The 13,667-nt window shown below is 40.0% G+C and overlaps 3 protein-coding genes across 4 annotated transcripts in view; all 3 read left to right on the top strand.

Moving 5' to 3' along the window:
• LOC18100813 (uncharacterized) overlaps positions 1 to 290 on the top strand; it is a 59,000-nt gene extending 58,710 nt beyond the window's left edge. The window contains exon 7 of the mRNA XM_052454026.1: positions 4 to 290. Within this exon, the coding sequence (XP_052309986.1) occupies positions 4 to 87 (84 nt within the window). The 3' untranslated portion in view covers positions 88 to 290. The remainder of the gene's footprint in view (positions 1 to 3) is intronic.
• Positions 1 to 10,960, top strand: part of LOC18100804 (DDB1- and CUL4-associated factor homolog 1) — a 37,704-nt gene extending 26,744 nt beyond the window's left edge. Inside the window, exons 2-15 of one of the 2 annotated variants that reach the window (XM_024604749.2) lie at positions 1,312 to 1,648; positions 2,624 to 2,705; positions 2,898 to 3,014; positions 3,099 to 3,277; positions 3,475 to 4,273; positions 4,366 to 4,463; positions 4,550 to 4,973; positions 5,079 to 5,681; positions 5,756 to 5,941; positions 6,086 to 6,592; positions 6,967 to 7,077; positions 8,026 to 8,144; positions 8,220 to 9,816; positions 10,126 to 10,960. In XM_024604749.2, coding sequence (XP_024460517.2) covers positions 1,365 to 1,648; positions 2,624 to 2,705; positions 2,898 to 3,014; positions 3,099 to 3,277; positions 3,475 to 4,273; positions 4,366 to 4,463; positions 4,550 to 4,973; positions 5,079 to 5,681; positions 5,756 to 5,941; positions 6,086 to 6,592; positions 6,967 to 7,077; positions 8,026 to 8,144; positions 8,220 to 9,816; positions 10,126 to 10,833 — 5,814 coding nt within the window. In that variant the 5' untranslated portion in view covers positions 1,312 to 1,364 and the 3' untranslated portion in view covers positions 10,834 to 10,960. The remainder of the gene's footprint in view (positions 1 to 1,311; positions 1,649 to 2,623; positions 2,706 to 2,897; positions 3,015 to 3,098; positions 3,278 to 3,474; positions 4,274 to 4,365; positions 4,464 to 4,549; positions 4,974 to 5,078; positions 5,682 to 5,755; positions 5,942 to 6,085; positions 6,593 to 6,966; positions 7,078 to 8,025; positions 8,145 to 8,219; positions 9,817 to 10,125) is intronic. The other variant, XM_052454021.1, reaches the window with a different exon arrangement.
• Positions 10,961 to 11,387: 427 nt separating this feature from the next.
• LOC18100803 (acetylglutamate kinase, chloroplastic) lies at positions 11,388 to 12,667 on the top strand. Its single transcript, XM_006382155.3, has one exon. The coding sequence runs from the start codon at positions 11,513 to 11,515 to the stop codon at positions 12,551 to 12,553; it is 1,041 nt and encodes a 346-aa protein (XP_006382217.1). The 5' UTR covers positions 11,388 to 11,512; the 3' UTR covers positions 12,554 to 12,667.
• Positions 12,668 to 13,667: the final 1,000 nt, after the last annotated feature.

Below are 13,667 nucleotides of genomic sequence, written 5' to 3'. Positions count from 1 at the left end.
CAGGAAAAGGGTAGGAGTGAAGATAAAACAAAGAGAAGTGGAAAGCAAGCTAAAAATGCTAAGGTGGAGAAGAATCAAGGAACATAAGAGAAATGTTTAGCAGGGCTTGCAGGAAAAGCTAAACAGTAGTCTTTTATTAAAAGATTGAAAGGAGAGAAGATAGTGGATTCTGGTTTATTTAGTTTTTGGTTGCGACAAAACTCCACCAGTCCTGACTAGTGTCTTGGCATGTGAATGCATTATCCCTGTACAACAGTGCAATGGTATTGATTCATGGCGTTCCTCTTGCTTTTAATAGTACTTTAACCTATTGGCTCAACTTGGCTTAGTTTGAAACCAGTCTGAATCTGTGGTCTATTTTTTTTATATGTTATCATGCAATCTAACCGGCCCATTATGAGAAGCCAGCCTAATTATGTTCATTGAGCTTTGAAAAATGTTGGAAATTACTAGCTGTAAGACCAGCCAAGAAAATAGAGTTGAAATTACTGTAGGTGTATTGCAAACAACTTTCAAAGATGATTGTCCATAAGATATCAACTCACAAGGCAGCTTGAATAACAAGGCCGAAGAAAATAAAAGAAAAGAATATTAAGCGCGTTACCAGGTGTAGTTAATTTGTGTAGTCAATTAAAATGATTTGTGAAAACCTCACTTCCCAAAAATGTATAGTGGCCCACCTCATATATATTACACAAACCTATTGTTTTTCCATTATATGCTACATTTGACACGGCCTAGTATATTCCATCCATTCATATTTGCGTTAGGATTTGAAAATAATTAGATATTTTAGTGTTTGTTTGATATTATGGTAGTTTTTATAATTATAGTTTTTAAAAAATATATTTAATAAAAATCATAATATGTAACTTTTCTTTTAATTAAGATTTCAATTGAGATTTTTTAATGAATTCCATATAAATATATGATATATATTGATTAACTAAATATAGAAACGCAATAAAAAAACGGAACCTTAATTAAATTTTGTTAATTTAATTAAAATAGAAGAAAGGCCCGATAATTATTAGCATATAACATCAAGCTCCCAAAAGAAGGCCCATTTCATTGAGGTCTTAGGAAAAGCGGGTCGGGCTTAAATAGGGTTAGAGAAAAAACGGGTGGGATTCATCGGGAAGTTTCCGCTCCTCTGCACAACACACACGTAACAGAAAGACTCTGTGTATGTAATTTAGAAAAACCCACTCCGCCCGCAACCCAGCCAGCCAGAGCTGCTAAATATTATTAGTATTTAGTGTCATCAGCTGCTTCCTTTCTTTTCCCCCAAGCCTAAACCTAAACCTAAACCATTCCTCTATTTCTTTCTTTTTAGGGTTTCATTCATTGAATTCAGATAGACGATGGAGGGATCAAATTCTTTGGACGATTCTCCATCGAGGCAAGCCCAAGCCCAAACCCAAACGCATAGCGGAGGAGGAGGCGGAGGAGATGCTCCTTCTAATCCGTCGCAACCGCAACCACAATCGCAGAGAGAAGGAGAGGAAGTAGATGAAACGAAGAAGGAAGAAGAGGAATTAATCGAGAAAGCGCAGAAATGGATTGATAAAATCACTTCTTCTCCTGATAATCCTAACCCTACTCTTCTCCACGCTCTTTCCTCTCTTCTCGAAACTCAAGAGTCACTGTATGCATACCCCCCCTTTCCCTATTCATTTTTTTATTACATATTTTTGTTTTTATTTTCATCTCTAACTAATACTTATTTATTTCCTTGCACTTGAAAACAATGCACAGAAAGCTTATCACTTCCTAATATTTGCTGCCTGTATAGTATACCGCACACTGTATGCTAATAGGAGGAATTACTGATTTCAGGGGGTGGTGTAGATTTCTAGTTAGTTTGGTTTTTATCCCGGAATGTAATTTTGATTATTTTTCGTCTATTAGGATAACGTCATTATACTCTTATATTGGCACTATCATCCTTTATTCAGTTCTGGGCTTGATATTTTAATTTGAAATGCATATGGTATTCGAAAACATGAAAGATGTGCACAAATTATTGTATATGATTTTAGATAGCATTTTCGTGTCGATTGCTGTCAGTTCAAATACAGTATCTGCAGTAACATAACCAAATGAGGGTTCCCAATAAATGGTCATATGAATCCTGTAGTTTCTTGCCATTGTTTCCTCTACAGCTGCTAATATCTTTTAGGTTGAAAACCTGGTGGTGGTAACTTATAACAGGGAAACTCTTATTCAAGTGGTCATATTTTCATGACAGTAAGGATGGATCATTATGATCAGAAAATATGGTTACGTTACATCTGACAACATTACTAACACACTATCCACTTTTACAGCAGTCTGTGATTAGTGTCTTCTGGGACTCTCAAAAACATCAAAGTATTTAAGGAAAATCTTAAAGTGGAAGAACGGGTTGGGATATGCATTACAAAAAAAAAAAAAATGGTGTGAGCCTGTTATTTTGCACGTCGACTGTCTGTTGACTTTGAAGTATAGGTCTTGTGTTCAAATCTTATCTTTGCATATCTCCACCTCTGATTCTAGAATGCCTCTGTCAATTTCTTAATAGATTTGAAGATTTTGCTAATTATCTTTTTTCTGAAATTAATTTTTTTTTCCATGCATGTAGGTACATGAAGGAGAATGGTAACTCTTCTTTCAACAATAGTCGTGCTTCTCATAATATCGGACGGCTTGGGAGTTTAGTTCGGGTAACAAATTTTGCTTTCTCTTTTTAATGTGAATTTCATATCCAACTGTTTGTATTCTTTGTGCGTAACAACTTAAATTTTTTGTGTATCTTTAAGTGGCACATTTGCATGCATGTAACTTTGAGTTTTATTGTGTTGTTGGACATGTTCATTATTCAAATTCTTAAAGAATTTCCCTATCTTCCACTTCAGGATAATGATGAATTCTTTGAGTTGATTTCTTCGAGGTTTCTGTCTGAAACTAGATACTCAACCTCCATCCAGGCAGCTGCTGCGAGGCTTCTTATGACCTGTTCTCTAACTTGGATTGTACGTTCTCATCTCTTTATTTTCTAATCATCCTGATGTTTAAGTTTATCATATTTGGCGTGACGAGTTGTCAATGGTTCACAGTATCCTCATGTTTTTGAAGACCCTGTTATGGAGAACATAAAAGCTTGGGTGATGGACGAAGCTACCAGATTTCCCAGTGAAGATCGAAACTGGAAGCATGATATGGAGAGAAAGGAGGGCTCAGATTCTGAAATGTTGAAAACCTATTCTACTGGACTTTTAGCTGTAGGTTTGGCAAGGTATGCATTTGCAGGAGAATAATTTTTTCCCATACTCATATGACATTTACATGCTCAATTTGTTTGAAATTGTATTTTTCCTTTACATATATATATATATATAGTTTCTTACTGTAAAGTGGTGGCATTGTCTTTGGTCCTGTTAATTCATGTCTTTACCTTTGTATCTGATTTTTTTTTTCTTTTGCTGAGCTCAGTGGTGGTCAAATAGTTGAAGATGTGTTGACATCTGGATTATCAGCAAAACTTATGCGCTATCTTCGTATTCGTGTCCTTGGGGAGGCAAGTGCAAGCCAAAAAGATGCTAGTTATTTAACAGAGGGCAAGAATGCATCTTCTGCAACTTGTATAAGAGGTAGAGAAGAAGGTAGGTGCAGGGTGCGGCAGCTTCCAGAGGCAACCCTTGAAAATAATATCAGGGCTGCAGATGAGAGATCTTTAGTTGATTTAGATGAAAGATCTTTAGAATCTGTTGGAGAAGATAATGATGACATAGATGCTGATGGTGGGGAGAGACGGCATGGTCGAGACCTTCGTGATGTAAAAACAAAGTTTGCAGAACTTGATGAAAGTGGAAGAGATGACTTGTTGAGACGCAGGCCTTCCCGTGGATGGACAAGACACAGAGGGAGGGGGAGGGTTAATGAAACAGCACTCGAGAATGAACAGGTTTCAACATCTCCAGATTCTGGTAGTCGATCAGGACCAGGACGGAGTGCTAGAGATAGGAATTCAAAGAATCTTTTAGATGTGAAGAAAGGACCAGATACAAGAAAGTTCCAGGGAAATATGCATTCAGATGGTTTGGCTGTGGAAAGAGACGATAATGATGATTGCTTTCAGGGTTGCAGGATCGGAACCAAAGACATTTCTGATCTGGTGAAGAAAGCAGTTCAAGCTGCTGAAGCGGAAGCTAGAGGAGCAAATGCACCTGCAGGTGCCATCAAAGCTGCTGGTGACGCTGCTGCTGAAGATGTGAAGAGTGCTGCTTTAGAGGTGAGCAAACTATCTTATCTTTTTTATTCATTATTTTACTGGCTTCATGTAAAGTTTGAAACCTTCATAACTTAAATTAATTTTATACACAGGAGTTTAAATCAAGCAACAGTGAAGAAGCTGCAGTTTTGGCTGCTTCCCGAGCTGCAAGTACTGTTATTGATGCTGCCAATGCAATTGAAGTTTCTAGGTTGGTGTTTCATTTTTGTTGGTTTTATCTTCGGAAAATAGATTTTCTTGTTAATGCAACTGCTGATACTTGTGGGCTGGTGTTAGGAACTCTGGTGGTACCAATGATGATTCAATGAATCTTGGTGGTGTGGAACCAGAAGTAAATGAGGATGCTGAAGAATATTTTATTCCTGACCTTGAATCCCTTGCTCAATTGAGGGAAAAATACTGCATCCAGTGCCTTGAGATATTAGGTGAGTACGTTGAAGTTCTTGGGCCTGTTCTGCATGAAAAGGGGGTAGACGTGTGTCTTGCATTATTACAGCGCAGCTATAAACACAAGGGATCATCTACGGCTGTGACACTCTTACCTGATGTGATGAAACTTATCTGTGCTTTGGCTGCTCATCGGAAATTTGCTGCATTATTTGTGGATCGAAGTGGCATGCAGAAATTGCTTTCAATCCCAAGGGTTGACGAGACATTCTTTGGTCTTTCTTCATGCTTGTTTACTATAGGTTCTCTACAGGTAATTTTTGTGTGTGTTAAAAGTCTGATTTTGCGTGTAGTTGTATCAGCTTATGTTTCATGTTGCATTTCCAATTATACCTGACCTTTTAGAATGTTGTTGCAGGGGATCATGGAACGTGTATGTGCACTCCCCTCAGATGTTGTTCACCAGGTGGTTGAGTTGGCCATTCAACTCCTTGAATGCCTGCAAGATCAAGCCAGGAAAAATGCGGCCTTATTTTTTGGTGCTGCATTTGTGTTCAGAGCCGTTATTGATGCTTTTGATGCCCAGGATGGTTTGCATAAGTTATTGACTCTTTTAAATGATGCTGCCTCAGTTAGATCTGGTGTTAATTCAGGTGCCTTAAATCTGTCCAACTCAACAGCTCTTCGTAATGATCGTTCCTCAGCGGAAGTACTGACATCATCAGAAAAGCAGATAGCTTATCACACCTGTGTTGCTTTGCGACAGTATTTCAGAGCTCATCTTCTTTTGCTGGTGGATTCCATTCGTCCCAATAAAAACAATCGAAATGTGGCTAGAAATGTTCCAAGTGTTAGGGCTGCATATAAGCCACTCGACATTAGTAATGAGGCGATGGATGCAGTGTTTCTGCAGTTGCAAAAGGATCGAAAGCTGGGTTCTGCATTTGTTAGAACCCGTTTTCCTGCAGTAGACAAGTTCTTGGGCTTTAATGGGCATGTTACCATGCTGGAATTGTGTCAGGTTAGTGTAATAATTTCCCTTGTTTCTGCTGCCTGCACATCTCTACTAATATCTATTCTGGCTCGTGTTTGTAGGCCCCTCCTATTGTTGAGCGATATTTGCATGACTTACTTCAGTATGCATTTGGTGTTCTGCATATCGTTACACTGGTAAATGACAGCCGCAAGATGATTGTAAATGCCACATTAAGCAATAATCGTGTTGGTATTGCCATAATCTTAGACGCAGCAAACATTTCCAGTAATTATGTGGACCCTGAGGTAAGCAGATATTTCTGCAGCCATTTTCTTTGTTTGTACACTACTGTTATTGCTGCTGCCACGGCCATCATTGACCTTTTTTCCTGATTGACTTTGTAGCAAATTCTTTAGTAGTTTGCATTTTCATCAATTCTATATTTGCAGATCATACAGCCAGCATTAAATGTGCTAATCAATCTTGTTTGCCCGCCTCCTTCAATAAGCAATAAACCACCTCTAATTGCACCAGGCCAGCAATCTGTTTCTGGTCAATCCTCAAACCCTGTTCAGATGCCTGGCCAGACTGAGCAGAGGAATGGGGAATCGAGTGCTGTTGATCGAAGCATTGCAGTAGGTTCTGCTTCTCGATCTGCCAGTAGCACTTCACAAACACCTGTTCCTACAGCAGCTTCAGGATTGGTTGGAGATCGGAGAATATATTTAGGAACTGGTGCAGGTTGTGCTGGCCTTGCTGCTCAAATGGAACAAGTATATCGTCAAGCAAGGGATGCAGTGCGTGCTAACAATGGTATAAAGGTTCTTCTCCATCTCCTCCAACCACGTGTTTATTCACCTCCTGCTGCTCTTGACTGTATCCGAGCTCTTGCATGCCGAGTTCTGCTTGGTTTAGCCAGAGATGATACAATTGCCCACATATTGACCAAACTTCAGGTAAAAAATTGTTATTATGTAGTGGTATAGTTTTTTGACCTTGAACTTTTTTTTTAATCTTGAACATATATAAGGTTACTTGATTGTCTCTTTTTTTGGTTGTTTGGCGGACACAAGTTGTAGGTTCTGTTTTCTTTGGGACTATACTTAATTAGGTGTCGTTATGTCCCCTTTTCTGATGAAGATATAGACATATACTCGGTCCAGCTTATTATCATCTTATCATGTTTCAATCTTGGAACAATTTTGCTTTCTTTTATACTCTGCTCCTTTGCAGATTTTGTTTTCATTTTGGACAAGTAAACATCATTATAAAATATTAGGGCAATTCAAAATTTAATGATTTTTGTGACAAAGTCATTGTGGTCTGTTAGGTTGGGAAAAAGTTGTCAGAGCTAATTCGTGATTTAGGCAGCCATACACCTGGAACAGAACAAGGCAGGTGGCAAGCTGAACTTGCCCAGATGGCAATTGAGCTAATTGCGGTAAGCATCTTTACATCTCTGTGCTCATACTACATTGAAAAAATTGTCTTTACTTTCATGTCAATACTCCTATATGTATAATTTGACACACGCATCTCTTCTACCTATTGCGACTGTCTCATCCTTCAAGGCATAGGGACATGAAATCTCCGGTGCATGGGGAATTGAACCTTTAGCTGTATACTAAAATGGAATCCGAATGATGGTTATTAAAATGTGTGCTAAGTAGGTAACATGTTCTGATTTTTAAATTTCTTGTTGTGTTTAACCAATTCCTTTTCCCACTAATAGCAGCACAAAACAAAATCCAACAAAAAATATAGTTAAGTTATAAATGCCAGACCAAAATCATCCATAGCGCTCCTGACTGAAAGGTTGTGCTGCTAACATTTGGACAATTTGCACTTCAAGTCATGTATTTGGTGAAGTTCCAATCTAATCAGCTGATTACGATCATGCTTATTTTTATGCAAGAAAAATGCTCAAAAGGCTAATTTAGTTACTGCAGCATGGAGTGCCGAGGGCCCCAGGCAGGTGCATGGTAATGGTTGATATTCTTTCCTTTTTGCTTGAACCTTCATCCAGAGAAAAATGTTTTTTTGGTGGATTCCCATGAACCACCTCAATTATTTTGCCACCCACTTGTGTATCTCTTGTCAATAGTCCATGCCATGTCTTCTCCTTTAGAAGCACAAACTGTTAAATTTGTACCTTGTTTTATGCTGTAATTTTCTTGTTCCATACATGACAGTTTCTTACTTTTGTTATTACTGCTATCAACAAATAAAAAAATATTTATTATCCGGAATAATAATGTGCTTTAGTAACTGTATCTATTAGATATTCCTTTCTGGTGGTGGAAAATTTCAAGTAAAACTGTGTTTTTGTTGTCATGTTAGTTTATTGAAATTAGTGATCCATATGTTCAACCATTGACTTGCGTTGCAGATTGTAACAAATTCAGGACGTGCTAGTACATTAGCAGCAACTGATGCAGCTACCCCTGCTTTGAAGCGCATAGAAAGAGCTGCAATAGCAGCTGCCACTCCTATCACGTATCATTCCAGGTATATTTAAGAAATCTTAATACAGTAGTTATATGATTCAATAATCACCCACTTCTGACCCCTTCTTTACTTCAGGGAACTTTTGCTCCTTATACATGAACACCTCCAGGCATCTGGTTTGGCTTCTGCAGCCGCTATGCTGCTGAAAGAGGCACAGTTGACACCTCTACCATCACTTGCAGCTGCATCATCTCTTTCACACCAAGCTTCCACACAAGAAACCCCTTCAATACAAATCCATTGGCCCTCTGGTCGAACCCCTTGTGGATTTCTGTATGACAAACTAAAAGCAACTGGATGCAGTGACAATTCCAGCTTGAAATGTGAGGCAACAGTGTCTTCAAAGAAGAAGTCACTTGTTTTCTCACCAACTTTTGGTTCGCAGTCCCGAAATCAGTCACAATTCATAGATTCTGAACAACTGCCATTAAAGAAGGTCTTGAGTAGTTTAAAACAATCTACTGCATCTCCAAACCCTTTAGAAGCCCCGCCAGAATCCTTACAGAAAAGCAATCCTGAGACAGAGTCCATTTGTAAGACTCCAATTTTGTTGCCAATGAAACGAAAACTATCAGACCTTAAGGATTTTGGGTTGGCATCATCTGGGAAGCGAATCAACACTGGTGAGCACGGGCTTAGATCTCCAGGTTGTCTGACACCCAATACCGCACGTAAGATAGGTTCACTTAGTGATGCTGTTGGATTTTCTACACCTGCTTCAGGTTTGAGGGATATACATGGTCGATCAACACCGAGCACTTTGGCAGATTATGCTGATGACAACCAATATGGCAGCTACATGCAATCTGGGCCTCTAAATGATAACCAGTCCAGCAACTCAGAGCGGTTAACTCTAGACTCTCTTGTTGTTCAATATTTGAAGCACCAGCATCGCCAGTGCCCAGCTCCTATCACCACTCTTCCACCACTCTCTCTTTTACACCCTCATGTTTGTCCTGAACCAAAAAGGAGCCTGGATGCCCCATCAAATGTAACTGCTAGACTTGGCACACGTGAGTTCAGAAGTATATATGGCGGGGTTCATGGAAATCGCAGGGATCGACAATTTGTATACAGCAGATTCAGGCCATGGAGAACTTGCAGGGATGATGCTGGTGCCCTGTTGACGTGCATTACTTTTCTTGGTGATTCCTCTCACATTGCAGTTGGCAGTCATGCTGGAGAGCTTAAGATTTTCGACTCTAATAGCAACAATGTGCTAGAGAGCTGCACAAGCCACCAGTCTCCTTTAACACTTGTTCAGTCATATGTTTGTGGTGAAACCCAACTGGTGCTCTCTTCAAGTTCCCAGGATGTGCGTTTATGGGATGCCTCTTCAATCTCAGGTGGGCCAATTCATTCACTCGACGGCTGCAAGGCTGCTACTTTTAGCAACTCTGGTAATGTTTTTGCGGCCCTAACAACAGAGCAGGCCCGGAGAGAGATTATGCTTTATGATGTACAGACCTGTCATGTGGAATCAACCCTTTCAGATACAGTTTCAAGTTCTACAGGTCGGGGACATGTTTATTCCCTCGTACACTTTAGTCCTTCAGATACTATGCTGCTTTGGAATGGGGTCTTATGGGATAGGCGGCAATCTGGTCCTGTCCATCGTTTTGACCAGTTTACAGATTATGGTGGCGGTGGCTTTCATCCTGCTGGGAATGAGGTATGCAAAATGTTGGTGTTTTTGCTAGTTAGACCGCATTGATTTTTGGTGTTTGAAGTCATTTTAATCCCTTCCTTACAAAGATTTACCTCAGGAAAAAATCTTTTTCCATGAACTGAAGAATATAGGAGCATGATAGATTTGAGGATCTTTCATAGATGCAGATAATTGGTTTGTGTGTGATTAAATGCTAAATGCAATACTTTTGTTCCATATGGATCACTCTCTCAGATGTCTGGAAGGTTGTAGATTTCTCTATCCAAATTTTTTGTTGCTATTCTTTTGTTAATAGTTATCTCTTCTAAACAGGTGATTATAAACTCTGAGGTCTGGGATCTCCGGAAATTCAGGCTCTTTCGAAGTGTACCTTCATTAGACCAAACAGTAATAACATTTAATGCTCGTGGGGATGTTATTTATGCAATCCTGAGGAGAAATCTTGATGATGTAATGTCAGCAGTTCATACCCGTCGTGTGAAGCATCCCTTATTTGCTGCTTTCCGCACGGTAGATTCCATCAATTATTCTGAAATTGCGACCACACCAGTAGACCGTTGTGTCCTTGATTTTGCAACAGAGGCAACTGATTCATTTGCTGGGCTGATTACAATGGATGACCAAGAAGAGATGTTTTCATCAGCCAGAGTCTATGAGATTGGTCGAAGAAGGCCAACTGATGACGACTCTGATCCTGATGATGCAGAGAGTGAGGAAGATGAGGATGATGATGATGAAGATGATGGTGATGTGGATCCCATACTTGGTCCAGGCCTGGATGGGGATGGTGATAGTGACGCTGATGATATGAGCAATGACGATGACGACGATGATAGTGTGAGTGACCTTGATGATGATGACGATGACGGGGACTTTATGATGGATGATGTAGACTTTGGTGGAGGAGCTGGGATCTTGGAGATTGTGACCGATGGAGATGAGGATGATGATGATAGTCAGTTGCTTGAATCTTACAGCAGCGGCGACGACGACGATTTTGTAGGCAATGGTTTCTATTGAATGTTTCAACATTATCAAAATCTTCAAATTGATATTTAAAGTAGTGTAGATCATGTAATTAATGGACAATAGCTGGGTTCATTTTTTTGGCTCAACGTGAGATAAAAGAAGGCTGCATTTAAGTTCATTTTAGATTTGCCCTACTCTCTTCTTTTGCTGGTGCGCACCATAAAGAAATCAAGACCGCAGGTGCAATATTTGTAGACGATGAAGATGGGTATAGGTAGATATGATTCATGAACCGCTCATGGTGGCCCCCCCAAGCCACTCTATCTGAAACTAAAATGCATTAGACAAGGTAACATTGAGCGCGTCTCATCCTGTTTTAACATTCACTCGTCTTGTGTTGTGTTGTTTTTTTAAATAATATTTTATTATTATTTTTCAAAAATCAACCCTTAGAATATCAAAACTATTTAGAAGTAGTGTTTGCAATGCAGTTCCAAAATAAAAAAATAAAGCAGCTGTGATGCTAAAAAAGGGCAACGGAGTGACAGTGACAATAATGCAATCAATCAAATTAAAGACTTCCCTTGTTGTCCTGTCCTGTATAAAATATAAATAAGACGGAGCGGACCAAAACCCCCATTCGCTCACAAACTTCGCAGCCTCCCTCAACCCTCCCTCCCTCGAGCTTACCTGACCTGCAGGGCTAGGTGGCCAATACAACAAGAAGGGGATGAAGATGGCCAAAGCCTTGAATTTATCACCATCACCCTCAACATCCACTCTTTCCCTCTCTTCTTCTTCAAAATACTCTAATCTCCTCAAAACCCCAACTACCCTTTCCTTCCCTTTCTCCCACCACTCCCACTCTCTCACCGTCAAATCCTCCGCCGCCGCCACCATCCCAACTCCCACCACTTCTGCTAACCAATTCCGAGTAGATATACTATCAGAATCCCTACCTTACATCCAGAAATTCAGGGGCAAAACCATTGTCGTCAAATACGGCGGCGCTGCCATGAAACAACCTGAACTCAAAGCCTCTGTTGTAAGCGACCTTGTCCTCCTCTCTTGTGTTGGTCTCCGCCCTGTTTTAGTCCACGGTGGTGGCCCAGAAATCAACCACTGGCTAAAACTCCTCAACATTGAGCCTCTCTTCCATGAGGGTCTCCGCGTTACTGATGCCAAGACTATGGAGATTGTTTCTATGGTATTGGTGGGTAAGGTTAATAAAGACCTTGTTTCTTTGATCAATAAGGCTGGTGCCACCGCGGTTGGCCTTTCTGGGATGGATGGCCGCCTTCTTATGGCCAAACCAACTTCCAAATCTGCCCAGTTGGGGTTTGTTGGCGAGGTTGCACGCGTAGACCCCACTATTTTGCAGCCTCTTGTTAATAATGGGCATATACCAGTGATTGCATCCGTGGCGGCGGATGAGTTGGGCCAGTCTTATAACATCAATGCTGACACTGTGGCAGGGGAGGTGGCGGCTGCATTGGGGGCCGAGAAGCTGATATTGTTGACGGATGTGGCCGGGATACTTGAAAACAAGGATGATCCAGGGAGTTTGCTGAAGGAGATTGATATAAAGGGAGTGAAGAAATTGATTGATGAGAAGAAAGTGGCTGGTGGGATGATACCGAAAGTGAATTGTTGTGTGGCATCACTTAGTCAAGGTGTTAGAACTGCTAGTATTATTGATGGAAGAGTACAACATTCTTTGCTTCATGAGATTATGTCTGAAGAAGGCATTGGTACTATGATTACTGGCTAGTTTATTGAACTGTTTTTGTTCTTGCTTGCTTGATTACGGAAGAACAATAAATAAATTTTAAAGCTCTGTACTTTTTGATACTGCTTAATTCAAGCAAGCAAAGCCTTTCGTTGATGTTTACTGTTTTTAGTTGACGGGTTTCTATTAAATTTATTTGTGTTTGTCAATGATGATTGATTGATTTGATGACTCCAGCAATTAGCAATCTTGAGTAGTTGATTAAACTTAGAGTCAAGCCAAGGCACATAACTGGATGACTTGCTAGGGTTATTGTCTGCAAAATGACTTGTTCACTTCTGTAAATTCAAATCCATTGCTCTGGTGACTTTGAAGGCCATTCAAAAGGTACCTGTTTGATGTTGAACCATCTGCTTGAATGACCAAGTCTGTGTCTCCAAAACTCACTCACCTACATGGCCGGATCTGGCCATGCCTTGGGTCAACGTCGAACTGGAGCCTCCTTTCCAGTGCTCTGGACAGTAAATCAGCTAGTAAATTGCTATTATCAACAATGGTTCCAGACAGAAATTATTTCTAATTATTCTTTGGTTCCAAATAGGGATAGGAATACTAAAGAGTTATTTAACACCTCTGGCTTCTGGTATGGCATCATTTTTATGATTTTGGGCATTGGATTCGGAGTGTGTTGAAAGATGGGTTTGAGGTTTAATAACATAATTAACTATAAACTCTGTGGTGCGTGTTAAAAGATTTGGTGCTAATGGCAGAATCATTGTGTGTGAATAGACTAGGAGTAACTGCAAAGCATCAGAAATAGCCATATAGTTCAGGTCATTTTTCGTCTCACTTTTGGAATTCGATTCTGTGGTCTACGCTTAACTAAGTAGTGAAATCTACTCCTGTAACGAGTCCTGCTTGGCTGCCACAATATTTTGACCAAATCCACGTCACAAACCTACACCTTTTGTCATACAAAATTTTCCTTTACTCTGATTTTACATGATGGTTATTGCTTTCATTTACTCATACAGAGGAATGATTTAAAAAATGTTCCAAAGGTATATGTTTATTGTCTGGAACCTATGCTGGATTTTTGCAGCTTCTCGCGGGATCAACCGCGCAAATATCTGTGTAACATGCATACCCTCACAAG

This window comes from Populus trichocarpa, chromosome 6, assembly GCF_000002775.5.
Source record: "Populus trichocarpa isolate Nisqually-1 chromosome 6, P.trichocarpa_v4.1, whole genome shotgun sequence".
NCBI classification, from domain to species: Eukaryota; Viridiplantae; Streptophyta; class Magnoliopsida; order Malpighiales; family Salicaceae; genus Populus; species Populus trichocarpa.
This window is presented reverse-complemented; position numbering and strand designations above follow the sequence as displayed.

What these genes read in the sequence shown, in the direction of transcription:
- LOC18100803 (XM_006382155.3), top strand. Translation starts at nt 11,513, where the DNA reads ATGAAGATGGCCAAAGCCTTGAATTTATCACCATCACCCTCAACATCC.